General features: G+C 60.4%; 1 protein-coding gene across 4 annotated transcripts in view; it reads left to right on the top strand.

Annotated features, from left to right (window-relative positions):
- The first annotated feature begins 552 nt into the window (after positions 1-552).
- The window catches only part of LOC134738772 (uncharacterized), a 163333-nt gene continuing 136015 nt past the window's right edge, over positions 553-27870 (top strand). The window contains exon 1 of one of the 4 annotated variants that reach the window (XR_010124775.1): positions 553-768. Coding sequence is in view for 1 of the 4 variants with exons in the window: in XM_063657055.1 (XP_063513125.1) it covers positions 694-768 (75 nt within the window). In the remaining 3 variants the exon portion in view is untranslated. Of the gene's footprint in view, positions 901-27870 lie in introns of all 4 variants that reach the window. The other 3 variants (XR_010124778.1, XR_010124780.1, XM_063657055.1) reach the window with 3 other exon arrangements.

Here is a 27870-nt window from a genome sequence, read left to right on the forward strand (position 1 = left end):
CGCGGTCGGCGTTCAGGAGCCACAGGGTTTTAGAAGCGGGGCAGGCCACTGCAATTTCAAAGGAGGAGGGAGGCAGAGGGCTGATGGATCAGTGAAATTTTCAGCTGACACTACGCCTTCAGACCTATTGGATCATTCTATTCTGCAGCGAGACCCTGCCTACCTCAACAGATGTGGTGAGCCCATCCTATCTCACTGGGAGGGGGCCAAAATCGGATCTGAACGGGAGTCCCCAGAACACAGCAGGCGTCCTGAAGCTCCCCTTCCCTCCGTGGAAGTCGGCTCAAGGAGATCCTGAGGGAGGGACTCCTGGGGGTTTGGCCCTGCGAGAGGGCACCGGCGGCCCCTCTCCCACTGCGTCCCAAGCGGGACCCCGTATCCACACGCCGCCGCGGCTGCAGCAGGAGCCTCGCTGCAGCCGCGCAGCGGGGGCATTATTTAAAGGGGACGCAGCCTGACTGCCAGGAGCGGAGCGCGAGTCGGTCCAGCCAATGCGGATGCGCGAGGCGCGAGCGGCTTCTGCCGTCACAGTGCTTCCCACGGTTGTCTTAGAAACCCGTCCCTGAGGCTTGGCAGAGCAGGAGCCCTCCGTGGCAGTGCTTGGGTGGCGGGGCTCTGAGGCTCCGGCCTGACCTCTCCACGGGGTCGACGGGAACGTCTCCGGATGCCAGGAGTCGCAAAGGGCCGACCAGGATGAGGAAACCCCAGGCGGAGTCCGGGGGAAGCAGCACGGCATCCCAGCCTCAGGCCTGCCCGGACGCTGTTGGGGTGAGTCTCCCCAAAAGTCGTGCCGCCGTCATCTCGAGGACAGGTCGGCCTGCGTGCCCCTGGGCTGTTCTCTCACCCCAGGGTCGTTCTCGTCGAGAGCAGAACCCCGCAGCCTCAGGGGTTGCCTAGGGGGTGTGTTTCCATGCCTCTGCTGTATGACTCTGTTTCTGTGTGTGTGTGTGTGCGTGTATGTGTGCGCGCGTGTGTGTGTGTCTCCCATCCTCTCTTCTCTCTCTGTCTCTCTGTCTCTGTGTCTTTCTTTCCCTCTCTCTGTCGGTTAGTGTGTGCGTGCCCCTCTGCGTGTGTGTCTTTGGCTGAATGTGCCCTGTGCAGCACAAGGCGATTTCTGGCATGTCGGCCTGTCTTTGCTGAGCCTCTTTCTGCGTCTCTGCCTGGGTCATGAGGCCGGCTGTCAATCGTTTTCGCCGCCGCGGATCCGCTTTGGGTGTGTGAAGGCCTGGCCCACGTGAGGAGATGTATCGGTCCCGGAGCAATTGAAATCTCATCCCCATCATGAGCTGCCTCTTTTCTAAGATCAAGATGACCACACGGCAACGAAGGAAAAGAGCCCCACAGGAGCTCTTTGTCCCGCAGTAGGGAAGCAGAACCACATCAGAGAAGATGGTTGTACCTTTTCACGGCTCTTCTCTGAGAAATGAAGCCACACCACCATACCGTGTAGAAGAAGCAGCCGGGAATGGGAGATGGCAACCATCCCTGTCACTGTCACTGGAACGCTGGCCTCTCTGGACAAGCCACCCTTTTGGAAGCCCTCCCCTTATGCCCGTGGCGGTGGCACGGCGCTGTATCCTGCCGGGGCTCTGGCCTCTGCTCTATCCTCCCTCTTGCTCTGCCTCACCTGTTTCTCAGGGGCCTGGATGCCTCTCGCTCTGGCCCAATGTCTTCAACAAAGATGACTTCCCAGTCCGTCAGGGACACACTTCCTGCAGATCCGTGTCATGATGGTATCTCTCTCCAAACGTCTTTCTGCTTCATTGGGCAGGTCTCATGACCCTGGATTTCTTGGCTTCCATACGTGTCTCAGACAGGGAAGCTTCCTTGTTCTCCATGTTTCCCCTCATGGGTGGGTGGACTGCCTAGAATGAGCGCTAGGCGACCGTGACTGGCCTTGTCTTCTAGGACAGGTGGTGTCGCATTTCCTCTGCACTTCCTGTCTCATTCTGGAGGGACATCCTCTCCTCTGCTCCTGGGTGGACTGACTCCCTTGATCTTGTGGCCCAAACGAATGTCAGGGAACCAGAGGGACTGGGCTGGGGCTGGGGCTGGGGCTGGGTCTGTGTCTGGGGCTGGGGCTGGGGCTGGGGCTGGGGCTGGGGCTGGGTGCAGGGGAAGTTGCGTCAGGGCTACCAGGGAGGAGGAGGGTTGGGGGCGGGGCGAATTCTGCAGAAGATTCTTTGCTCCTCTGATAGGCATTGGAAAACCTGGCTTGGGTCAGGCACAGGCCCCCCACCCACCGAGTCCCAGGTGTCCTTTGATTTCCCTTGGCATTGACCGAAAGGTCACTTGTTCCCCCCTTCCACTGGCACATGCCTGGACACCACCGTTTGTTTCGCCGTCTCCCGGTATGCCTCCGGTGACACACGTTCACACCATCTGCTGTGGGATACGCCAGTGCCACGCGTGGTCACATGGTCTCCACCTCGGATTCGCCCCTGTTCCTGCCTGCACGTGTCCTGTAAAGCGCGGTCGGCTTTCCGGAGCCCCAGGGCTTTTAGAAGCGGAGCAGGCCACTGCTCTTTCGAAGGAGGAGGGAGGCAGAGGGCTGATGGATCAGTGAAGTTTCAGCTGACGCTACGCCTTGAGACCTATGGGATCATTCTGCGCTGCAGCGAGGCCCTGCCTGCCTCACCAGATGTGGTGAGCCCATCCTATCTCACTGGGAGGGGGCCAAAATCGGATCTGAACGGGAGTCCCCAGAACACAGCAGGCGTCCTGAAGCTCCCCTTCCCTCCGTGGAAGTCGGCTCAAGGAGATCCTGAGGGCGGGACTCCTGGGGGTTTGGCCCTGAGACAGGGCACCGGCGGCCCCATCTCCCACGGCGTCCCAAGCTGGACCCCGTATCCACACGCCGCCGCGGCTGCAGCAGGAGCCTCGCTGCAGCCGCGCAGCGGGGGCATTATTTAAAGGGGACGCAGCCTGACTGCCAGGAGCGGAGCGCGAGTCGGTCCAGCCAATGCGCATGCGCGAGGCGCGAGCGGCTTCTGCCGTCACAGTGCTTCCCACGGTTGTCTTAGAAACCCGTCCCTGAGGCTTGGCAGAGCAGGAGTCCTCCGTGGCAGTGCTTGGGTGGCGGGGCTCTGAGGCTCCGGTCTGACCTCTCCACGGGGTCGACGGGAACGTCTCCGGATGCCAGGAGTCGCAAAGGGCCGACCAGGATGAGGAAACCCCAGGCGGAGTCCGGGGGAAGCAGCACGGCATCCCAGCCTCAGGCCTGCCCGGACGCTGTTGGGGTGAGTCTCCCCAAAAGTCGTGCCGCCGTCATCTCGAGGACAGCTCGGCCTGCGTGCCCCTGGGCTCTTCTCTCACCCCAGGGTCGTTCTCGTCCAGAGCAGAACCCCGCAGCCTCAGGGGTTGCCTGGGGGAGTGTGTTTCCATGCCTCTGCTGTATGACTCTGTTTCTGTGTGTGTGTGTGTGCGTGTATGTGTGCGCGCGTGTGTGTGTGTCTCCCATCCTCTCTTCTCTCTCTGTCTCTCAGTCTCTGTGTCTTTCTTTCCCTCTCTCTGTCGGTTAGTGTGTGCGTGCCCCTCTGCGTGTGTGTCTTTGGCTGAATGTGCCCTGTGCAGCACAAGGCGATTTCTGGCATGTCGGCCTGTCTTTGCTGAGCCTCTTTCTGCGTCTCTGCCTGGGTCATGAGGCCGGCTGTCAATCGTTTTCGCCGCCGCGGATCCGCTTTGGGTGTGTGAAGGCCTGGCCCACGTGAGGAGATGCATCGGTCCCGGAGCAATTGAAATCTCATCCCCATCATGAGCTGCCTCTTTTCTAAGATCAACATGACCACAGAGCAACCAAGGAAAAGAGCCCCACAGGAGCTCTTTGTCCCGCAGTAGGGAAGCAAGACCACATCAGAGAAGATGGTTGTACCTTTTCACGGCTCTTCTCTGAGAAATGAAGCCACACCACCATACCGTGTAGAAGAAGCAGCCGGGAATGGGAGATGGCAACCATCCCTGTCACTGTCACTGGAACGCTGGCCTCTCTGGACAAGCCACCCTTTTGGAAGCCCTCCCCTTATGCCCGTGGTGGTGGCACGGCGCTGTATCCTGCCGGGGCTCTGGCCTCTGCTCTATCCTCCCTCTTGCTCTGCCTCACCTGTTTCTCAGGGGCATGGATGCCTCTCGCTCTGGCCCAATGTCTTCAACAAAGATGACTTCCCAGTCCGTCAGGGACACACTTCCTGCAGATCCGTGTCATGATGGTATCTCTCTCCAAACGTCTTTCTGCTTCATTGGGCAGGTCTCATGACCCTGGATTTCTTGGCTTCCATACGTGTCTCAGACAGGGAAGCTTCCTTGTTCTCCATGTTTCCCCTCATGGGTGGGTGGATTGCCTAGAATGAGCGCTAGGCGACCGTGACTGGCCTTGTCTTCTAGGACAGGTGGTGTCGCATTTCCTCTGCACTTCCTGTCTCATTCTGGAGGGACATCCTCTCCTCTGCTCCTGGGTGGACTGACTCCCTTGATCTTGTGGCCCAAACGAATGTCAGGGAACCAGAGGGACTGGGCTGGGGCTGGGGCTGGGGCTGGGTCTGTGTCTGGGTCTGGGGCTGGGGCTGGGGCTGGGGCTGGGTGCAGGGGAAGTTGCGTCAGGGCTACCAGGGAGGAGGAGGGTTGGGGGCGGGTCGAATTCTGCAGAAGATTCTTTGCTCCTCTGATAGGCATTGGAAAACCTGGCTTGGGTCAGGCACAGGCCCCCCACCCACCGAGTCCCAGGTGTCCTTTGATTTCCCTTGGCATTGACCGAAAGGTCACTTGTTCCCCCCTTCCACTGGCACATGCCTGGACACCACCGTTTGTTTCGCCGTCTCCCGGTATGCCTCCGGTGACACACGTTCACACCATCTGCTGTGGGATACGCCAGTGCCACGCGTGGTCACATGGTCTCCACCTCGGATTCGACCCTGTTCCTGCCTGCACGTGTCCTGTAAAGCGCGGTCGGCTTTCCGGAGCCCCAGGGCTTTTAGAAGCGGAGCAGGCCACTGCTCTTTCGAAGGAGGAGGGAGGCAGAGGGCTGATGGATCAGTGAAGTTTCAGCTGACGCTACGCCTTGAGACCTATGGGATCATTCTGCGCTGCAGCGAGGCCCTGCCTGCCTCACCAGATGTGGTGAGCCCATCCTATCTCACTGGGAGGGGGCCAAAATCGGATCTGAACGGGAGTCCCCAGAACACAGCAGGCGTCCTGAAGCTCCCCTTCCCTCCGTGGAAGTCGGCTCAAGGAGATCCTGAGGGCGGGACTCCTGGGGGTTTGGCCCTGAGACAGGGCACCGGCGGCCCCATCTCCCACGGCGTCCCAAGCTGGACCCCGTATCCACACGCCGCCGCGGCTGCAGCAGGAGCCTCGCTGCAGCCGCGCAGCGGGGGCATTATTTAAAGGGGACGCAGCCTGACTGCCAGGAGCGGAGCGCGAGTCGGTCCAGCCAATGCGCATGCGCGAGGCGCGAGCGGCTTCTGCCGTCACAGTGCTTCCCACGGTTGTCTTAGAAACCCGTCCCTGAGGCTTGGCAGAGCAGGAGTCCTCCGTGGCAGTGCTTGGGTGGCGGGGCTCTGAGGCTCCGGTCTGACCTCTCCACGGGGTCGACGGGAACGTCTCCGGATGCCAGGAGTCGCAAAGGGCCGACCAGGATGAGGAAACCCCAGGCGGAGTCCGGTGGAAGCAGCACGGCATCCCAGCCTCAGGCCTGCCCGGACGCTGTTGGGGTGAGTCTCCCCAAAAGTCGTGCCGCCGTCATCTCGAGGACAGGTCGGCCTGCGTGCCCCTGGGCTGTTCTCTCACCCCAGGGTCGTTCTCGTCGAGAGCAGAACCCCGCAGCCTCAGGGGTTGCCTAGGGGGTGTGTTTCCATGCCTCTGCTGTATGACTCTGTTTCTGTGTGTGTGTGTGTGCGTGTATGTGTGCGCGCGTGTGTGCGTGTCTCCCATCCTCTCTTCTCTCTCTGTCTCTCAGTCTCTGTGTCTTTCTTTCCCTCTCTCTGTCGGTTAGTGTGTGCGTGCCCCTCTGCGTGTGTGTCTTTGGCTGAATGTGCCCTGTGCAGCACAAGGCGATTTCTGGCATGTCGGCCTGTCTTTGCTGAGCCTCTTTCTGCGTCTCTGCCTGGGTCATGAGGCCGGCTGTCAATCGTTTTCGCCGCCGCGGATCCGCTTTGGGTGTGTGAAGGCCTGGCCCACGTGAGGAGATGCATCGGTCCCGGAGCAATTGAAATCTCATCCCCATCATGAGCTGCCTCTTTTCTAAGATCAACATGACCACACAGCAACCAAGGAAAAGAGCCCCACAGGAGCTCTTTGTCCCGCAGTAGGGAAGCAGGACCACATCAGAGAAGATGGTTGTACCTTTTCACGGCTCTTCTCTGAGAAATGAAGCCACACCACCATACCGTGTAGAAGAAGCAGCCGGGAATGGGAGATGGCAACAATCCCTGTCACTGTCACTGGAACGCTGGCCTCTCTGGACAAGCCACCCTTTTGGAAGCCCTCCCCTTATGCCCGTGGTGGTGGCACGGCGCTGTATCCTGCCGGGGCTCTGGCCTCTGCTCTATCCTCCCTCTTGCTCTGCCTCACCTGTTTCTCAGGGGCCTGGATGCCTCTCGCTCTGGCCCAATGTCTTCAACAAAGATGACTTCCCAGTCCGTCAGGGACACACTTCCTGCAGATCCGTGTCATGATGGTATCTCTCTCCAAACGTCTTTCTGCTTCATTGGGCAGGTCTCATGACCCTGGATTTCTTGGCTTCCATACGTGTCTCAGACAGGGAAGCTTCCTTGTTCTCCATGTTTCCCCTCATGGGTGGGTGGACTGCCTAGAATGAGCGCTAGGCAACCGTGACTGGCCTTGTCTTCTAGGACAGGTGGTGTCGCATTTCCTCTGCACTTCCTGTCTCATTCTGGAGGGACATCCTCTCCTCTGCTCCTGGGTGGACTGACTCCCTTGATCTTGTGGCCCAAACGAATGTCAGGGAACCAGAGGGACTGGGCTAGGGCTGGGGCTGGGGCTGGGTCTGTGTCTGGGGCTGGGGCTGGGGCTGGGGCTGGGGCTGGGGCTGGGTGCAGGGGAAGTTGCGTCAGGGCTACCAGGGAGGAGGAGGGTTGGGGGCGGGGCGAATTCTGCAGAAGATTCTTTGCTCCTCTGATAGGCATTGGAAAACCTGGCTTGGGTCAGGCACAGGCCCCCCACCCACCGAGTCCCAGGTGTCCTTTGATTTCCCTTGGCATTGACCGAAAGGTCACTTGTTCCCCCCTTCCACTGGCACATGCCTGGACACCACCGTTTGTTTCGCCGTCTCCCGGTATGCCTCCGGTGACACACGTTCACACCATCTGCTGTGGGATACGCCAGTGCCACGCGTGGTCACATGGTCTCCACCTCGGATTCGCCCCTGTTCCTGCCTGCACGTGTCCTGTAAAGCGCGGTCGGCTTTCCGGAGCCCCAGGGCTTTTAGAAGCGGAGCAGGCCACTGCTCTTTCGAAGGAGGAGGGAGGCAGAGGGCTGATGGATCAGTGAAGTTTCAGCTGACGCTACGCCTTGAGACCTATGGGATCATTCTGCGCTGCAGCGAGGCCCTGCCTGCCTCACCAGATGTGGTGAGCCCATCCTATCTCACTGGGAGGGGGCCAAAATCGGATCTGAACGGGAGTCCCCAGAACACAGCAGGCGTCCTGAAGCTCCCCTTCCCTCCGTGGAAGTCGGCTCAAGGAGATCCTGAGGGCGGGACTCCTGGGGGTTTGGCCCTGAGACAGGGCACCGGCGGCCCCATCTCCCACGGCGTCCCAAGCTGGACCCCGTATCCACACGCCGCCGCGGCTGCAGCAGGAGCCTCGCTGCAGCCGCGCAGCGGGGGCATTATTTAAAGGGGACGCAGCCTGACTGCCAGGAGCGGAGCGCGAGTCGGTCCAGCCAATGCGCGTGCGCGAGGCGCGAGCGGCTTCTGCCGTCACAGTGCTTCCCACGGTTGTCTTAGAAACCCGTCCCTGAGGCTTGGCAGAGCAGGAGCCCTCCGTGGCAGTGCTTGGGTGGCGGGGCTCTGAGGCTCCGGTCTGACCTCTCCACGGGGTCGACGGGAACGTCTCCGGATGCCAGGAGTCGCAAAGGGCCGACCAGGATGAGGAAACCCCAGGCGGAGTCCGGGGGAAGCAGCACGGCATCCCAGCCTCAGGCCTGCCCGGACGCTGTTGGGGTGAGTCTCCCCAAAAGTCGTGCCGCCGTCATCTCGAGGACAGGTCGGCCTGCGTGCCCCTGGGCTCTTCTCTCACCCCAGGGTCGTTCTCGTCGAGAGCAGAACCCCGCAGCCTCAGGGGTTGCCTGGGGGGGTGTGTTTCCATGCCTCTGCTGTATGACTCTGTTTCTGTGTGTGTGTGTGTGCGTGTATGTGTGCGCGCGTGTGTGCGTGTCTCCCATCCTCTCTTCTCTCTCTGTCTCTCAGTCTCTGTGTCTTTCTTTCCCTCTCTCTGTCGGTTAGTGTGTGCGTGCCCCTCTGCGTGTGTGTCTTTGGCTGAATGTGCCCTGTGCAGCACAAGGCGATTTCTGGCATGTCGGCCTGTCTTTGCTGAGCCTCTTTCTGCGTCTCTGCCTGGGTCATGAGGCCGGCTGTCAATCGTTTTCGCCGCCGCGGATCCGCTTTGGGTGTGTGAAGGCCTGGCCCACGTGAGGAGATGCATCGGTCCCGGAGCAATTGAAATCTCATCCCCATCATGAGCTGCCTCTTTTCTAAGATCAACATGACCACACAGCAACCAAGGAAAAGAGCCCCACAGGAGCTCTTTGTCCCGCAGTAGGGAAGCAGGACCACATCAGAGAAGATGGTTGTACCTTTTCACGGCTCTTCTCTGAGAAATGAAGCCACACCACCATACCGTGTAGAAGAAGCAGCCGGGAATGGGAGATGGCAACCATCCCTGTCACTGTCACTGGAACGCTGGCCTCTCTGGACAAGCCACCCTTTTGGAAGCCCTCCCCTTATGCCCGTGGTGGTGGCACGGCGCTGTATCCTGCCGGGGCTCTGGCCTCTGCTCTATCCTCCCTCTTGCTCTGCCTCACCTGTTTCTCAGGGGCCTGGATGCCTCTCGCTCTGGCCCAATGTCTTCAACAAAGATGACTTCCCAGTCCGTCAGGGACACACTTCCTGCAGATCCGTGTCATGATGGTATCTCTCTCCAAACGTCTTTCTGCTTCATTGGGCAGGTCTCATGACCCTGGATTTCTTGGCTTCCATACGTGTCTCAGACAGGGAAGCTTCCTTGTTCTCCATGTTTCCCCTCATGGGTGGGTGGACTGCCTAGAATGAGCGCTAGGCGACCGTGACTGGCCTTGTCTTCTAGGACAGGTGGTGTCGCATTTCCTCTGCACTTCCTGTCTCATTCTTGAGGGACATCCTCTCCTCTGCTCCTGGGTGGACTGACTCCCTTGATCTTGTGGCCCAAACGAATGTCAGGGAACCAGAGGGACTGGGCTGGGGCTGGGGCTGGGGCTGGGTCTGTGTCTGGGGCTGGGGCTGGGGCTGGGGCTGGGGCTGGGGCTGGGTGCAGGGGAAGTTGCGTCAGGGCTACCAGGGAGGAGGAGGGTTGGGGGCGGGGCGAATTCTGCAGAAGATTCTTTGCTCCTCTGATAGGCATTGGAAAACCTGGCTTGGGTCAGGCACAGGCCCCCCACCCACCGAGTCCCAGGTGTCCTTTGATTTCCCTTGGCATTGACCGAAAGGTCACTTGTTCCCCCCTTCCACTGGCACATGCCTGGACACCACCGTTTGTTTCGCCGTCTCCCGGTATGCCTCCGGTGACACACGTTCACACCATCTGCTGTGGGATACGCCAGTGCCACGCGTGGTCACATGGTCTCCACCTCGGATTCGCCCCTGTTCCTGCCTGCACGTGTCCTGTAAAGCGCGGTCGGCTTTCCGGAGCCCCAGGGCTTTTAGAAGCGGAGCAGGCCACTGCTCTTTCGAAGGAGGAGGGAGGCAGAGGGCTGATGGATCAGTGAAGTTTCAGCTGACGCTACGCCTTGAGACCTATGGGATCATTCTGCGCTGCAGCGAGGCCCTGCCTGCCTCACCAGATGTGGTGAGCCCATCCTATCTCACTGGGAGGGGGCCAAAATCGGATCTGAACGGGAGTCCCCAGAACACAGCAGGCGTCCTGAAGCTCCCCTTCCCTCCGTGGAAGTCGGCTCAAGGAGATCCTGAGGGCGGGACTCCTGGGGGTTTGGCCCTGAGACAGGGCACCGGCGGCCCCATCTCCCACGGCGTCCCAAGCTGGACCCCGTATCCACACGCCGCCGCGGCTGCAGCAGGAGCCTCGCTGCAGCCGCGCAGCGGGGGCATTATTTAAAGGGGACGCAGCCTGACTGCCAGGAGCGGAGCGCGAGTCGGTCCAGCCAATGCGCATGCGCGAGGCGCGAGCGGCTTCTGCCGTCACAGTGCTTCCCACGGTTGTCTTAGAAACCCGTCCCTGAGGCTTGGCAGAGCAGGAGCCCTCCGTGGCAGTGCTTGGGTGGCGGGGCTCTGAGGCTCCGGTCTGACCTCTCCACGGGGTCGACGGGAACGTCTCCGGATGCCAGGAGTCGCAAAGGGCCGACCAGGATGAGGAAACCCCAGGCGGAGTCCGGGGGAAGCAGCACGGCATCCCAGCCTCAGGCCTGCCCGGACGCTGTTGGGGTGAGTCTCCCCAAAAGTCGTGCCGCCGTCATCTCGAGGACAGGTCGGCCTGCGTGCCCCTGGGCTGTTCTCTCACCCCAGGGTCGTTCTCGTCGAGAGCAGAACCCCGCAGCCTCAGGGGTTGCCTGGGGGGGTGTGTTTCCATGCCTCTGCTGTATGACTCTGTTTCTGTGTGTGTGTGTGTGCGTGTATGTGTGCGCGCGTGTGTGCGTGTCTCCCATCCTCTCTTCTCTCTCTGTCTCTCAGTCTCTGTGTCTTTCTTTCCCTCTCTCTGTCGGTTAGTGTGTGCGTGCCCCTCTGCGTGTGTGTCTTTGGCTGAATGTGCCCTGTGCAGCACAAGGCGATTTCTGGCATGTCGGCCTGTCTTTGCTGAGCCTCTTTCTGCGTCTCTGCCTGGGTCATGAGGCCGGCTGTCAATCGTTTTCGCCGCCGCGGATCCGCTTTGGGTGTGTGAAGGCCTGGCCCACGTGAGGAGATGCATCGGTCCCGGAGCAATTGAAATCTCATCCCCATCATGAGCTGCCTCTTTTCTAAGATCAACATGACCACACAGCAACCAAGGAAAAGAGCCCCACAGGAGCTCTTTGTCCCGCAGTAGGGAAGCAGGACCACATCAGAGAAGATGGTTGTACCTTTTCACGGCTCTTCTCTGAGAAATGAAGCCACACCACCATACCGTGTAGAAGAAGCAGCCGGGAATGGGAGATGGCAACAATCCCTGTCACTGTCACTGGAACGCTGGCCTCTCTGGACAAGCCACCCTTTTGGAAGCCCTCCCCTTATGCCCGTGGTGGTGGCACGGCGCTGTATCCTGCCGGGGCTCTGGCCTCTGCTCTATCCTCCCTCTTGCTCTGCCTCACCTGTTTCTCAGGGGCCTGGATGCCTCTCGCTCTGGCCCAATGTCTTCAACAAAGATGACTTCCCAGTCCGTCAGGGACACACTTCCTGCAGATCCGTGTCATGATGGTATCTCTCTCCAAACGTCTTTCTGCTTCATTGGGCAGGTCTCATGACCCTGGATTTCTTGGCTTCCATACGTGTCTCAGACAGGGAAGCTTCCTTGTTCTCCATGTTTCCCCTCATGGGTGGGTGGACTGCCTAGAATGAGCGCTAGGCGACCGTGACTGGCCTTGTCTTCTAGGACAGGTGGTGTCGCATTTCCTCTGCACTTCCTGTCTCATTCTTGAGGGACATCCTCTCCTCTGCTGCTGGGTGGACTGACTCCCTTGATCTTGTGGCCCAAACGAATGTCAGGGAACCAGAGGGACTGGGCTGGGGCTGGGGCTGGGGCTGGGTCTGTGTCTGGGGCTGGGGCTGGGGCTGGGGCTGGGGCTGGGGCTGGGTGCAGGGGAAGTTGCGTCAGGGCTACCAGGGAGGAGGAGGGTTGGGGGCGGGGCGAATTCTGCAGAAGATTCTTTGCTCCTCTGATAGGCATTGGAAAACCTGGCTTGGGTCAGGCACAGGCCCCCCACCCACCGAATCCCAGGTGTCCTTTGATTTCCCTTGGCATTGACCGAAAGGTCACTTGTTCCCCCCTTCCACTGGCACATGCCTGGACACCACCGTTTGTTTCGCCGTCTCCCGGTATGCCTCCGGTGACACACGTTCACACCATCTGCTGTGGGATACGCCAGTGCCACGCGTGGTCACATGGTCTCCACCTCGGATTCGCCCCTGTTCCTGCCTGCACGTGTCCTGTAAAGCGCGGTCGGCTTTCCGGAGCCCCAGGGCTTTTAGAAGCGGAGCAGGCCACTGCTCTTTCGAAGGAGGAGGGAGGCAGAGGGCTGATGGATCAGTGAAGTTTCAGCTGACGCTACGCCTTGAGACCTATGGGATCATTCTGCGCTGCAGCGAGGCCCTGCCTGCCTCACCAGATGTGGTGAGCCCATCCTATCTCACTGGGAGGGGGCCAAAATCGGATCTGAACGGGAGTCCCCAGAACACAGCAGGCGTCCTGAAGCTCCCCTTCCCTCCGTGGAAGTCGGCTCAAGGAGATCCTGAGGGCGGGACTCCTGGGGGTTTGGCCCTGAGACAGGGCACCGGCGGCCCCATCTCCCACGGCGTCCCAAGCTGGACCCCGTATCCACACGCCGCCGCGGCTGCAGAAGGAGCCTCGCTGCAGCCGCGCAGCGGGGGCATTATTTAAAGGGGACGCAGCCTGACTGCCAGGAGCGGAGCGCGAGTCGGTCCAGCCAATGCGCGTGCGCGAGGCGCGAGCGGCTTCTGCCGTCACAGTGCTTCCCACGGTTGTCTTAGAAACCCGTCCCTGAGGCTTGGCAGAGCAGGAGCCCTCCGTGGCAGTGCTTGGGTGGCGGGGCTCTGAGGCTCCGGTCTGACCTCTCCACGGGGTCGACGGGAACGTCTCCGGATGCCAGGAGTCGCAAAGGGCCGACCAGGATGAGGAAACCCCAGGCGGAGTCCGGGGGAAGCAGCACGGCATCCCAGCCTCAGGCCTGCCCGGACGCTGTTGGGGTGAGTCTCCCCAAAAGTCGTGCCGCCGTCATCTCGAGGACAGGTCGGCCTGCGTGCCCCTGGGCTCTTCTCTCACCCCAGGGTCGTTCTCGTCGAGAGCAGAACCCCGCAGCCTCAGGGGTTGCCTGGGGGGGTGTGTTTCCATGCCTCTGCTGTATGACTCTGTTTCTGTGTGTGTGTGTGTGCGTGTATGTGTGCGCGCGTGTGTGCGTGTCTCCCATCCTCTCTTCTCTCTCTGTCTCTCAGTCTCTGTGTCTTTCTTTCCCTCTCTCTGTCGGTTAGTGTGTGCGTGCCCCTCTGCGTGTGTGTCTTTGGCTGAATGTGCCCTGTGCAGCACAAGGCGATTTCTGGCATGTCGGCCTGTCTTTGCTGAGCCTCTTTCTGCGTCTCTGCCTGGGTCATGAGGCCGGCTGTCAATCGTTTTCGCCGCCGCGGATCCGCTTTGGGTGTGTGAAGGCCTGGCCCACGTGAGGAGATGCATCGGTCCCGGAGCAATTGAAATCTCATCCCCATCATGAGCTGCCTCTTTTCTAAGATCAACATGACCACACAGCAACCAAGGAAAAGAGCCCCACAGGAGCTCTTTGTCCCGCAGTAGGGAAGCAGGACCACATCAGAGAAGATGGTTGTACCTTTTCACGGCTCTTCTCTGAGAAATGAAGCCACACCACCATACCGTGTAGAAGAAGCAGCCGGGAATGGGAGATGGCAACCATCCCTGTCACTGTCACTGGAACGCTGGCCTCTCTGGACAAGCCACCCTTTTGGAAGCCCTCCCCTTATGCCCGTGGTGGTGGCACGGCGCTGTATCCTGCCGGGGCTCTGGCCTCTGCTCTATCCTCCCTCTTGCTCTGCCTCACCTGTTTCTCAGGGGCCTGGATGCCTCTCGCTCTGGCCCAATGTCTTCAACAAAGATGACTTCCCAGTCCGTCAGGGACACACTTCCTGCAGATCCGTGTCATGATGGTATCTCTCTCCAAACGTCTTTCTGCTTCATTGGGCAGGTCTCATGACCCTGGATTTCTTGGCTTCCATACGTGTCTCAGACAGGGAAGCTTCCTTGTTCTCCATGTTTCCCCTCATGGGTGGGTGGACTGCCTAGAATGAGCGCTAGGCGACCGTGACTGGCCTTGTCTTCTAGGACAGGTGGTGTCGCATTTCCTCTGCACTTCCTGTCTCATTCTTGAGGGACATCCTCTCCTCTGCTCCTGGGTGGACTGACTCCCTTGATCTTGTGGCCCAAACGAATGTCAGGGAACCAGAGGGACTGGGCTGGGGCTGGGGCTGGGGCTGGGTCTGTGTCTGGGGCTGGGGCTGGGGCTGGGGCTGGGGCTGGGGCTGGGTGCAGGGGAAGTTGCGTCAGGGCTACCAGGGAGGAGGAGGGTTGGGGGCGGGGCGAATTCTGCAGAAGATTCTTTGCTCCTCTGATAGGCATTGGAAAACCTGGCTTGGGTCAGGCACAGGCCCCCCACCCACCGAGTCCCAGGTGTCCTTTGATTTCCCTTGGCATTGACCGAAAGGTCACTTGTTCCCCCCTTCCACTGGCACATGCCTGGACACCACCGTTTCTTTCGCCGTCTCCCGGTATGCCTCCGGTGACACACGTTCACACCATCTGCTGTGGGATACGCCAGTGCCACGCGTGGTCACATGGTCTCCACCTCGGATTCGCCCCTGTTCCTGCCTGCACGTGTCCTGTAAAGCGCGGTCGGCTTTCCGGAGCCCCAGGGCTTTTAGAAGCGGAGCAGGCCACTGCTCTTTCGAAGGAGGAGGGAGGCAGAGGGCTGATGGATCAGTGAAGTTTCAGCTGACGCTACGCCTTGAGACCTATGGGATCATTCTGCGCTGCAGCGAGGCCCTGCCTGCCTCACCAGATGTGGTGAGCCCATCCTATCTCACTGGGAGGGGGCCAAAATCGGATCTGAACGGGAGTCCCCAGAACACAGCAGGCGTCCTGAAGCTCCCCTTCCCTCCGTGGAAGTCGGCTCAAGGAGATCCTGAGGGCGGGACTCCTGGGGGTTTGGCCCTGAGACAGGGCACCGGCGGCCCCATCTCCCACGGCGTCCCAAGCTGGACCCCGTATCCACACGCCGCCGCGGCTGCAGCAGGAGCCTCGCTGCAGCCGCGCAGCGGGGGCATTATTTAAAGGGGACGCAGCCTGACTGCCAGGAGCGGAGCGCGAGTCGGTCCAGCCAATGCGCATGCGCGAGGCGCGAGCGGCTTCTGCCGTCACAGTGCTTCCCACGGTTGTCTTAGAAACCCGTCCCTGAGGCTTGGCAGAGCAGGAGCCCTCCGTGGCAGTGCTTGGGTGGCGGGGCTCTGAGGCTCCGGTCTGACCTCTCCACGGGGTCGACGGGAACGTCTCCGGATGCCAGGAGTCGCAAAGGGCCGACCAGGATGAGGAAACCCCAGGCGGAGTCCGGGGGAAGCAGCACGGCATCCCAGCCTCAGGCCTGCCCGGACGCTGTTGGGGTGAGTCTCCCCAAAAGTCGTGCCGCCGTCATCTCGAGGACAGCTCGGCCTGCGTGCCCCTGGGCTCTTCTCTCACCCCAGGGTCGTTCTCGTCCAGAGCAGAACCCCGCAGCCTCAGGGGTTGCCTGGGGGAGTGTGTTTCCATGCCTCTGCTGTATGACTCTGTTTCTGTGTGTGTGTGTGTGCGTGTATGTGTGCGCGCGTGTGTGCGTGTCTCCCATCCTCTCTTCTCTCTCTGTCTCTCAGTCTCTGTGTCTTTCTTTCCCTCTCTCTGTCGGTTAGTGTGTGCGTGCCCCTCTGCGTGTGTGTCTTTGGCTGAATGTGCCCTGTGCAGCACAAGGCGATTTCTGGCATGTCGGCCTGTCTTTGCTGAGCCTCTTTCTGCGTCTCTGCCTGGGTCATGAGGCCGGCTGTCAATCGTTTTCGCCGCCGCGGATCCGCTTTGGGTGTGTGAAGGCCTGGCCCACGTGAGGAGATGCATCGGTCCCGGAGCAATTGAAATCTCATCCCCATCATGAGCTGCCTCTTTTCTAAGATCAACATGACCACACAGCAACCAAGGAAAAGAGCCCCACAGGAGCTCTTTGTCCCGCAGTAGGGAAGCAGGACCACATCAGAGAAGATGGTTGTACCTTTTCACGGCTCTTCTCTGAGAAATGAAGCCACACCACCATACCGTGTAGAAGAAGCAGCCGGGAATGGGAGATGGCAACCATCCCTGTCACTGTCACTGGAACGCTGGCCTCTCTGGACAAGCCACCCTTTTGGAAGCCCTCCCCTTATGCCCGTGGTGGTGGCACGGCGCTGTATCCTGCCGGGGCTCTGGCCTCTGCTCTATCCTCCCTCTTGCTCTGCCTCACCTGTTTCTCAGGGGCCTGGATGCCTCTCGCTCTGGCCCAATGTCTTCAACAAAGATGACTTCCCAGTCCGTCAGGGACACACTTCCTGCAGATCCGTGTCATGATGGTATCTCTCTCCAAACGTCTTTCTGCTTCATTGGGCAGGTCTCATGACCCTGGATTTCTTGGCTTCCATACGTGTCTCAGACAGGGAAGCTTCCTTGTTCTCCATGTTTCCCCTCATGGGTGGGTGGACTGCCTAGAATGAGCGCTAGGCGACCGTGACTGGCCTTGTCTTCTAGGACAGGTGGTGTCGCATTTCCTCTGCACTTCCTGTCTCATTCTGGAGGGACATCCTCTCCTCTGCTCCTGGGTGGACTGACTCCCTTGATCTTGTGGCCCAAACGAATGTCAGGGAACCAGAGGGACTGGGCTGGGGCTGGGGCTGGGGCTGGGTCTGTGTCTGGGGCTGGGGCTGGGGCTGGGGCTGGGGCTGGGGCTGGGTGCAGGGGAAGTTGCGTCAGGGCTACCAGGGAGGAGGAGGGTTGGGGGCGGGGCGAATTCTGCAGAAGATTCTTTGCTCCTCTGATAGGCATTGGAAAACCTGGCTTGGGTCAGGCACAGGCCCCCCACCCACCGAGTCCCAGGTGTCCTTTGATTTCCCTTGGCATTGACCGAAAGGTCACTTGTTCCCCCCTTCCACTGGCACATGCCTGGACACCACCGTTTGTTTCGCCGTCTCCCGGTATGCCTCCGGTGACACACGTTCACACCATCTGCTGTGGGATACGCCAGTGCCACGCGTGGTCACATGGTCTCCACCTCGGATTCGCCCCTGTTCCTGCCTGCACGTGTCCTGTAAAGCGCGGTCGGCTTTCCGGAGCCCCAGGGCTTTTAGAAGCGGAGCAGGCCACTGCTCTTTCGAAGGAGGAGGGAGGCAGAGGGCTGATGGATCAGTGAAGTTTCAGCTGACGCTACGCCTTGAGACCTATGGGATCATTCTGCGCTGCAGCGAGGCCCTGCCTGCCTCACCAGATGTGGTGAGCCCATCCTATCTCACTGGGAGGGGGCCAAAATCGGATCTGAACGGGAGTCCCCAGAACACAGCAGGCGTCCTGAAGCTCCCCTTCCCTCCGTGGAAGTCGGCTCAAGGAGATCCTGAGGGCGGGACTCCTGGGGGTTTGGCCCTGAGACAGGGCACCGGCGGCCCCATCTCCCACGGCGTCCCAAGCTGGACCCCGTATCCACACGCCGCCGCGGCTGCAGCAGGAGCCTCGCTGCAGCCGCGCAGCGGGGGCATTATTTAAAGGGGACGCAGCCTGACTGCCAGGAGCGGAGCGCGAGTCGGTCCAGCCAATGCGCGTGCGCGAGGCGCGAGCGGCTTCTGCCGTCACAGTGCTTCCCACGGTTGTCTTAGAAACCCGTCCCTGAGGCTTGGCAGAGCAGGAGCCCTCCGTGGCAGTGCTTGGGTGGCGGGGCTCTGAGGCTCCGGTCTGACCTCTCCACGGGGTCGACGGGAACGTCTCCGGATGCCAGGAGTCGCAAAGGGCCGACCAGGATGAGGAAACCCCAGGCGGAGTCCGGGGGAAGCAGCACGGCATCCCAGCCTCAGGCCTGCCCGGACGCTGTTGGGGTGAGTCTCCCCAAAAGTCGTGCCGCCGTCATCTCGAGGACAGCTCGGCCTGCGTGCCCCTGGGCTCTTCTCTCACCCCAGGGTCGTTCTCGTCCAGAGCAGAACCCCGCAGCCTCAGGGGTTGCCTGGGGGAGTGTGTTTCCATGCCTCTGCTGTATGACTCTGTTTCTGTGTGTGTGTGTGTGCGTGTATGTGTGCGCGCGTGTGTGTGTGTCTCCCATCCTCTCTTCTCTCTCTGTCTCTCAGTCTCTGTGTCTTTCTTTCCCTCTCTCTGTCGGTTAGTGTGTGCGTGCCCCTCTGCGTGTGTGTCTTTGGCTGAATGTGCCCTGTGCAGCACAAGGCGATTTCTGGCATGTCGGCCTGTCTTTGCTGAGCCTCTTTCTGCGTCTCTGCCTGGGTCATGAGGCCGGCTGTCAATCGTTTTCGCCGCCGCGGATCCGCTTTGGGTGTGTGAAGGCCTGGCCCACGTGAGGAGATGCATCGGTCCCGGAGCAATTGAAATCTCATCCCCATCATGAGCTGCCTCTTTTCTAAGATCAACATGACCACACAGCAACCAAGGAAAAGAGCCCCACAGGAGCTCTTTGTCCCGCAGTAGGGAAGCAGGACCACATCAGAGAAGATGGTTGTACCTTTTCACGGCTCTTCTCTGAGAAATGAAGCCACACCACCATACCGTGTAGAAGAAGCAGCCGGGAATGGGAGATGGCAACCATCCCTGTCACTGTCACTGGAACGCTGGCCTCTCTGGACAAGCCACCCTTTTGGAAGCCCTCCCCTTATGCCCGTGGTGGTGGCACGGCGCTGTATCCTGCCGGGGCTCTGGCCTCTGCTCTATCCTCCCTCTTGCTCTGCCTCACCTGTTTCTCAGGGGCCTGGATGCCTCTCGCTCTGGCCCAATGTCTTCAACAAAGATGACTTCCCAGTCCGTCAGGGACACACTTCCTGCAGATCCGTGTCATGATGGTATCTCTCTCCAAACGTCTTTCTGCTTCATTGGGCAGGTCTCATGACCCTGGATTTCTTGGCTTCCATACGTGTCTCAGACAGGGAAGCTTCCTTGTTCTCCATGTTTCCCCTCATGGGTGGGTGGACTGCCTAGAATGAGCGCTAGGCGACCGTGACTGGCCTTGTCTTCTAGGACAGGTGGTGTCGCATTTCCTCTGCACTTCCTGTCTCATTCTTGAGGGACATCCTCTCCTCTGCTCCTGGGTGGACTGACTCCCTTGATCTTGTGGCCCAAACGAATGTCAGGGAACCAGAGGGACTGGGCTGGGGCTGGGGCTGGGGCTGGGTCTGTGTCTGGGGCTGGGGCTGGGGCTGGGGCTGGGGCTGGGGCTGGGTGCAGGGGAAGTTGCGTCAGGGCTACCAGGGAGGAGGAGGGTTGGGGGCGGGGCGAATTCTGCAGAAGATTCTTTGCTCCTCTGATAGGCATTGGAAAACCTGGCTTGGGTCAGGCACAGGCCCCCCACCCACCGAGTCCCAGGTGTCCTTTGATTTCCCTTGGCATTGACCGAAAGGTCACTTGTTCCCCCCTTCCACTGGCACATGCCTGGACACCACCGTTTGTTTCGCCGTCTCCCGGTATGCCTCCGGTGACACACGTTCACACCATCTGCTGTGGGATACGCCAGTGCCACGCGTGGTCACATGGTCTCCACCTCGGATTCGCCCCTGTTCCTGCCTGCACGTGTCCTGTAAAGCGCGGTCGGCTTTCCGGAGCCCCAGGGCTTTTAGAAGCGGAGCAGGCCACTGCTCTTTCGAAGGAGGAGGGAGGCAGAGGGCTGATGGATCAGTGAAGTTTCAGCTGACGCTACGCCTTGAGACCTATGGGATCATTCTGCGCTGCAGCGAGGCCCTGCCTGCCTCACCAGATGTGGTGAGCCCATCCTATCTCACTGGGAGGGGGCCAAAATCGGATCTGAACGGGAGTCCCCAGAACACAGCAGGCGTCCTGAAGCTCCCCTTCCCTCCGTGGAAGTCGGCTCAAGGAGATCCTGAGGGCGGGACTCCTGGGGGTTTGGCCCTGAGACAGGGCACCGGCGGCCCCATCTCCCACGGCGTCCCAAGCTGGACCCCGTATCCACACGCCGCCGCGGCTGCAGCAGGAGCCTCGCTGCAGCCGCGCAGCGGGGGCATTATTTAAAGGGGACGCAGCCTGACTGCCAGGAGCGGAGCGCGAGTCGGTCCAGCCAATGCGCGTGCGCGAGGCGCGAGCGGCTTCTGCCGTCACAGTGCTTCCCACGGTTGTCTTAGAAACCCGTCCCTGAGGCTTGGCAGAGCAGGAGCCCTCCGTGGCAGTGCTTGGGTGGCGGGGCTCTGAGGCTCCGGTCTGACCTCTCCACGGGGTCGACGGGAACGTCTCCGGATGCCAGGAGTCGCAAAGGGCCGACCAGGATGAGGAAACCCCAGGCGGAGTCCGGGGGAAGCAGCACGGCATCCCAGCCTCAGGCCTGCCCGGACGCTGTTGGGGTGAGTCTCCCCAAAAGTCGTGCCGCCGTCATCTCGAGGACAGCTCGGCCTGCGTGCCCCTGGGCTCTTCTCTCACCCCAGGGTCGTTCTCGTCCAGAGCAGAACCCCGCAGCCTCAGGGGTTGCCTGGGGGAGTGTGTTTCCATGCCTCTGCTGTATGACTCTGTTTCTGTGTGTGTGTGTGTGCGTGTATGTGTGCGCGCGTGTGTGCGTGTCTCCCATCCTCTCTTCTCTCTCTGTCTCTCAGTCTCTGTGTCTTTCTTTCCCTCTCTCTGTCGGTTAGTGTGTGCGTGCCCCTCTGCGTGTGTGTCTTTGGCTGAATGTGCCCTGTGCAGCACAAGGCGATTTCTGGCATGTCGGCCTGTCTTTGCTGAGCCTCTTTCTGCGTCTCTGCCTGGGTCATGAGGCCGGCTGTCAATCGTTTTCGCCGCCGCGGATCCGCTTTGGGTGTGTGAAGGCCTGGCCCACGTGAGGAGATGCATCGGTCCCGGAGCAATTGAAATCTCATCCCCATCATGAGCTGCCTCTTTTCTAAGATCAACATGACCACACAGCAACCAAGGAAAAGAGCCCCACAGGAGCTCTTTGTCCCGCAGTAGGGAAGCAGGACCACATCAGAGAAGATGGTTGTACCTTTTCACGGCTCTTCTCTGAGAAATGAAGCCACACCACCATACCGTGTAGAAGAAGCAGCCGGGAATGGGAGATGGCAACCATCCCTGTCACTGTCACTGGAACGCTGGCCTCTCTGGACAAGCCACCCTTTTGGAAGCCCTCCCCTTATGCCCGTGGTGGTGGCACGGCGCTGTATCCTGCCGGGGCTCTGGCCTCTGCTCTATCCTCCCTCTTGCTCTGCCTCACCTGTTTCTCAGGGGCCTGGATGCCTCTCGCTCTGGCCCAATGTCTTCAACAAAGATGACTTCCCAGTCCGTCAGGGACACACTTCCTGCAGATCCGTGTCATGATGGTATCTCTCTCCAAACGTCTTTCTGCTTCATTGGGCAGGTCTCATGACCCTGGATTTCTTGGCTTCCATACGTGTCTCAGACAGGGAAGCTTCCTTGTTCTCCATGTTTCCCCTCATGGGTGGGTGGACTGCCTAGAATGAGCGCTAGGCGACCGTGACTGGCCTTGTCTTCTAGGACAGGTGGTGTCGCATTTCCTCTGCACTTCCTGTCTCATTCTTGAGGGACATCCTCTCCTCTGCTCCTGGGTGGACTGACTCCCTTGATCTTGTGGCCCAAACGAATGTCAGGGAACCAGAGGGACTGGGCTGGGGCTGGGGCTGGGGCTGGGTCTGTGTCTGGGGCTGGGGCTGGGGCTGGGGCTGGGGCTGGGGCTGGGTGCAGGGGAAGTTGCGTCAGGGCTACCAGGGAGGAGGAGGGTTGGGGGCGGGGCGAATTCTGCAGAAGATTCTTTGCTCCTCTGATAGGCATTGGAAAACCTGGCTTGGGTCAGGCACAGGCCCCCCACCCACCGAGTCCCAGGTGTCCTTTGATTTCCCTTGGCATTGACCGAAAGGTCACTTGTTCCCCCCTTCCACTGGCACATGCCTGGACACCACCGTTTGTTTCGCCGTCTCCCGGTATGCCTCCGGTGACACACGTTCACACCATCTGCTGTGGGATACGCCAGTGCCACGCGTGGTCACATGGTCTCCACCTCGGATTCGCCCCTGTTCCTGCCTGCACGTGTCCTGTAAAGCGCGGTCGGCTTTCCGGAGCCCCAGGGCTTTTAGAAGCGGAGCAGGCCACTGCTCTTTCGAAGGAGGAGGGAGGCAGAGGGCTGATGGATCAGTGAAGTTTCAGCTGACGCTACGCCTTGAGACCTATGGGATCATTCTGCGCTGCAGCGAGGCCCTGCCTGCCTCACCAGATGTGGTGAGCCCATCCTATCTCACTGGGAGGGGGCCAAAATCGGATCTGAACGGGAGTCCCCAGAACACAGCAGGCGTCCTGAAGCTCCCCTTCCCTCCGTGGAAGTCGGCTCAAGGAGATCCTGAGGGCGGGACTCCTGGGGGTTTGGCCCTGAGACAGGGCACCGGCGGCCCCATCTCCCACGGCGTCCCAAGCTGGACCCCGTATCCACACGCCGCCGCGGCTGCAGCAGGAGCCTCGCTGCAGCCGCGCAGCGGGGGCATTATTTAAAGGGGACGCAGCCTGACTGCCAGGAGCGGAGCGCGAGTCGGTCCAGCCAATGCGCGTGCGCGAGGCGCGAGCGGCTTCTGCCGTCACAGTGCTTCCCACGGTTGTCTTAGAAACCCGTCCCTGAGGCTTGGCAGAGCAGGAGCCCTCCGTGGCAGTGCTTGGGTGGCGGGGCTCTGAGGCTCCGGTCTGACCTCTCCACGGGGTCGACGGGAACGTCTCCGGATGCCAGGAGTCGCAAAGGGCCGACCAGGATGAGGAAACCCCAGGCGGAGTCCGGGGGAAGCAGCACGGCATCCCAGCCTCAGGCCTGCCCGGACGCTGTTGGGGTGAGTCTCCCCAAAAGTCTTGCCGCCGTCATCTCGAGGACAGGTCGGCCTGCGTGCCCCTGGGCTCTTCTCTCACCCCAGGGTCGTTCTCGTCGAGAGCAGAACCCCGCAGCCTCAGGGGTTGCCTGGGGGGGGGTGTGTTTCCATGCCTCTGCTGTATGACTCTGTTTCTGTGTGTGTGTGTGTGCGTGTATGTGTGCGCGCGTGTGTGCGTGTCTCCCATCCTCTCTTCTCTCTCTGTCTCTCAGTCTCTGTGTCTTTCTTTCCCTCTCTCTGTCGGTTAGTGTGTGCGTGCCCCTCTGCGTGTGTGTCTTTGGCTGAATGTGCCCTGTGCAGCACAAGGCGATTTCTGGCATGTCGGCCTGTCTTTGCTGAGCCTCTTTCTGCGTCTCTGCCTGGGTCATGAGGCCGGCTGTCAATCGTTTTCGCCGCCGCGGATCCGCTTTGGGTGTGTGAAGGCCTGGCCCACGTGAGGAGATGCATCGGTCCCGGAGCAATTGAAATCTCATCCCCATCATGAGCTGCCTCTTTTCTAAGATCAACATGACCACACAGCAACCAAGGAAAAGAGCCCCACAGGAGCTCTTTGTCCCGCAGTAGGGAAGCAGGACCACATCAGAGAAGATGGTTGTACCTTTTCACGGCTCTTCTCTGAGAAATGAAGCCACACCACCATACCGTGTAGAAGAAGCAGCCGGGAATGGGAGATGGCAACCATCCCTGTCACTGTCACTGGAACGCTGGCCTCTCTGGACAAGCCACCCTTTTGGAAGCCCTCCCCTTATGCCCGTGGTGGTGGCACGGCGCTGTATCCTGCCGGGGCTCTGGCCTCTGCTCTATCCTCCCTCTTGCTCTGCCTCACCTGTTTCTCAGGGGCCTGGATGCCTCTCGCTCTGGCCCAATGTCTTCAACAAAGATGACTTCCCAGTCCGTCAGGGACACACTTCCTGCAGATCCGTGTCATGATGGTATCTCTCTCCAAACGTCTTTCTGCTTCATTGGGCAGGTCTCATGACCCTGGATTTCTTGGCTTCCATACGTGTCTCAGACAGGGAAGCTTCCTTGTTCTCCATGTTTCCCCTCATGGGTGGGTGGACTGCCTAGAATGAGCGCTAGGCGACCGTGACTGGCCTTGTCTTCTAGGACAGGTGGTGTCGCATTTCCTCTGCACTTCCTGTCTCATTCTTGAGGGACATCCTCTCCTCTGCTCCTGGGTGGACTGACTCCCTTGATCTTGTGGCCCAAACGAATGTCAGGGAACCAGAGGGACTGGGCTGGTGCTTGGGCTGGGGCTGGGTCTGTGTCTGGGGCTGGGGCTGGGGCTGGGGCTGGGGCTGGGGCTGGGTGCAGGGGAAGTTGCGTCAGGGCTACCAGGGAGGAGGAGGGTTGGGGGCGGGGCGAATTCTGCAGAAGATTCTTTGCTCCTCTGATAGGCATTGGAAAACCTGGCTTGGGTCAGGCACAGGCCCCCCACCCACCGAGTCCCAGGTGTCCTTTGATTTCCCTTGGCATTGACCGAAAGGTCACTTGTTCCCCCCTTCCACTGGCACATGCCTGGACACCACCGTTTGTTTCGCCGTCTCCCGGTATGCCTCCGGTGACACACGTTCACACCATCTGCTGTGGGATACGCCAGTGCCACGCGTGGTCACATGGTCTCCACCTCGGATTCGCCCCTGTTCCTGCCTGCACGTGTCCTGTAAAGCGCGGTCGGCTTTCCGGAGCCCCAGGGCTTTTAGAAGCGGAGCAGGCCACTGCTCTTTCGAAGGAGGAGGGAGGCAGAGGGCTGATGGATCAGTGAAGTTTCAGCTGACGCTACGCCTTGAGACCTATGGGATCATTCTGCGCTGCAGCGAGGCCCTGCCTGCCTCACCAGATGTGGTGAGCCCATCCTATCTCACTGGGAGGGGGCCAAAATCGGATCTGAACGGGAGTCCCCAGAACACAGCAGGCGTCCTGAAGCTCCCCTTCCCTCCGTGGAAGTCGGCTCAAGGAGATCCTGAGGGCGGGACTCCTGGGGGTTTGGCCCTGAGACAGGGCACCGGCGGCCCCATCTCCCACGGCGTCCCAAGCTGGACCCCGTATCCACACGCCGACGCGGCTGCAGCAGGAGCCTCGCTGCAGCCGCGCAGCGGGGGCATTATTTAAAGGGGACGCAGCCTGACTGCCAGGAGCGGAGCGCGAGTCGGTCCAGCCAATGCGCATGCGCGAGGCGCGAGCGGCTTCTGCCGTCACAGTGCTTCCCACGGTTGTCTTAGAAACCCGTCCCTGAGGCTTGGCAGAGCAGGAGCCCTCCGTGGCAGTGCTTGGGTGGCGGGGCTCTGAGGCTCCGGTCTGACCTCTCCACGGGGTCGACGGGAACGTCTCCGGATGCCAGGAGTCGCAAAGGGCCGACCAGGATGAGGAAACCCCAGGCGGAGTCCGGGGGAAGCAGCACGGCATCCCAGCCTCAGGCCTGCCCGGACGCTGTTGGGGTGAGTCTCCCCAAAAGTCGTGCCGCCGTCATCTCGAGGACAGGTCGGCCTGCGTGCCCCTGGGCTGTTCTCTCACCCCAGGGTCGTTCTCGTCGAGAGCAGAACCCCGCAGCCTCAGGGGTTGCCTGGGGGGGTGTGTTTCCATGCCTCTGCTGTATGACTCTGTTTCTGTGTGTGTGTGTGTGTGCGTGTATGTGTGCGTGCGTGTGTGTGTGTCTCCCATCCTCTCTTCTCTCTCTGTCTCTCAGTCTCTGTGTCTTTCTTTCCCTCTCTCTGTCGGTTAGTGTGTGCGTGCCCCTCTGCGTGTGTGTCTTTGGCTGAATGTGCCCTGTGCAGCACAAGGCGATTTCTGGCATGTCGGCCTGTCTTTGCTGAGCCTCTTTCTGCGTCTCTGCCTGGGTCATGAGGCCGGCTGTCAATCGTTTTCGCCGCCGCGGATCCGCTTTGGGTGTGTGAAGGCCTGGCCCACGTGAGGAGATGCATCGGTCCCGGAGCAATTGAAATCTCATCCCCATCATGAGCTGCCTCTTTTCTAAGATCAACATGACCACACAGCAACCAAGGAAAAGAGCCCCACAGGAGCTCTTTGTCCCGCAGTAGGGAAGCAGGACCACATCAGAGAAGATGGTTGTACCTTTTCACGGCTCTTCTCTGAGAAATGAAGCCACACCACCATACCGTGTAGAAGAAGCAGCCGGGAATGGGAGATGGCAACCATCCCTGTCACTGTCACTGGAACGCTGGCCTCTCTGGACAAGCCACCCTTTTGGAAGCCCTCCCCTTATGCCCGTGGTGGTGGCACGGCGCTGTATCCTGCCGGGGCTCTGGCCTCTGCTCTATCCTCCCTCTTGCTCTGCCTCACCTGTTTCTCAGGGGCCTGGATGCCTCTCGCTCTGGCCCAATGTCTTCAACAAAGATGACTTCCCAGTCCGTCAGGGACACACTTCCTGCAGATCCGTGTCATGATGGTATCTCTCTCCAAACGTCTTTCTGCTTCATTGGGCAGGTCTCATGACCCTGGATTTCTTGGCTTCCATACGTGTCTCAGACAGGGAAGCTTCCTTGTTCTCCATGTTTCCCCTCATGGGTGGGTGGACTGCCTAGAATGAGCGCTAGGCGACCGTGACTGGCCTTGTCTTCTAGGACAGGTGGTGTCGCATTTCCTCTGCACTTCCTGTCTCATTCTTGAGGGACATCCTCTCCTCTGCTCCTGGGTGGACTGACTCCCTTGATCTTGTGGCCCAAACGAATGTCAGGGAACCAGAGGGACTGGGCTGGTGCTTGGGCTGGGGCTGGGTCTGTGTCTGGGGCTGGGGCTGGGGCTGGGGCTGGGGCTGGGGCTGGGTGCAGGGGAAGTTGCGTCAGGGCTACCAGGGAGGAGGAGGGTTGGGGGCGGGGCGAATTCTGCAGAAGATTCTTTGCTCCTCTGATAGGCATTGGAAAACCTGGCTTGGGTCAGGCACAGGCCCCCCACCCACCGAGTCCCAGGTGTCCTTTGATTTCCCTTGGCATTGACCGAAAGGTCACTTGTTCCCCCCTTCCACTGGCACATGCCTGGACACCACCGTTTGTTTCGCCGTCTCCCGGTATGCCTCCGGTGACACACGTTCACACCATCTGCTGTGGGATACGCCAGTGCCACGCGTGGTCACATGGTCTCCACCTCGGATTCGCCCCTGTTCCTGCCTGCACGTGTCCTGTAAAGCGCGGTCGGCTTTCCGGAGCCCCAGGGCTTTTAGAAGCGGAGCAGGCCACTGCTCTTTCGAAGGAGGAGGGAGGCAGAGGGCTGATGGATCAGTGAAGTTTCAGCTGACGCTACGCCTTGAGACCTATGGGATCATTCTGCGCTGCAGCGAGGCCCTGCCTGCCTCACCAGATGTGGTGAGCCCATCCTATCTCACTGGGAGGGGGCCAAAATCGGATCTGAACGGGAGTCCCCAGAACACAGCAGGCGTCCTGAAGCTCCCCTTCCCTCCGTGGAAGTCGGCTCAAGGAGATCCTGAGGGCGGGACTCCTGGGGGTTTGGCCCTGAGACAGGGCACCGGCGGCCCCATCTCCCACGGCGTCCCAAGCTGGACCCCGTATCCACACGCCGCCGCGGCTGCAGCAGGAGCCTCGCTGCAGCCGCGCAGCGGGGGCATTATTTAAAGGGGACGCAGCCTGACTGCCAGGAGCGGAGCGCGAGTCGGTCCAGCCAATGCGCATGCGCGAGGCGCGAGCGGCTTCTGCCGTCACAGTGCTTCCCACGGTTGTCTTAGAAACCCGTCCCTGAGGCTTGGCAGAGCAGGAGCCCTCCGTGGCAGTGCTTGGGTGGCGGGGCTCTGAGGCTCCGGTCTGACCTCTCCACGGGGTCGACGGGAACGTCTCCGGATGCCAGGAGTCGCAAAG

Source organism: Pongo pygmaeus, chromosome 19, assembly GCF_028885625.2.
Source record: "Pongo pygmaeus isolate AG05252 chromosome 19, NHGRI_mPonPyg2-v2.0_pri, whole genome shotgun sequence".
In the NCBI taxonomy this organism is placed as follows: domain Eukaryota; kingdom Metazoa; phylum Chordata; class Mammalia; order Primates; family Hominidae; genus Pongo; species Pongo pygmaeus.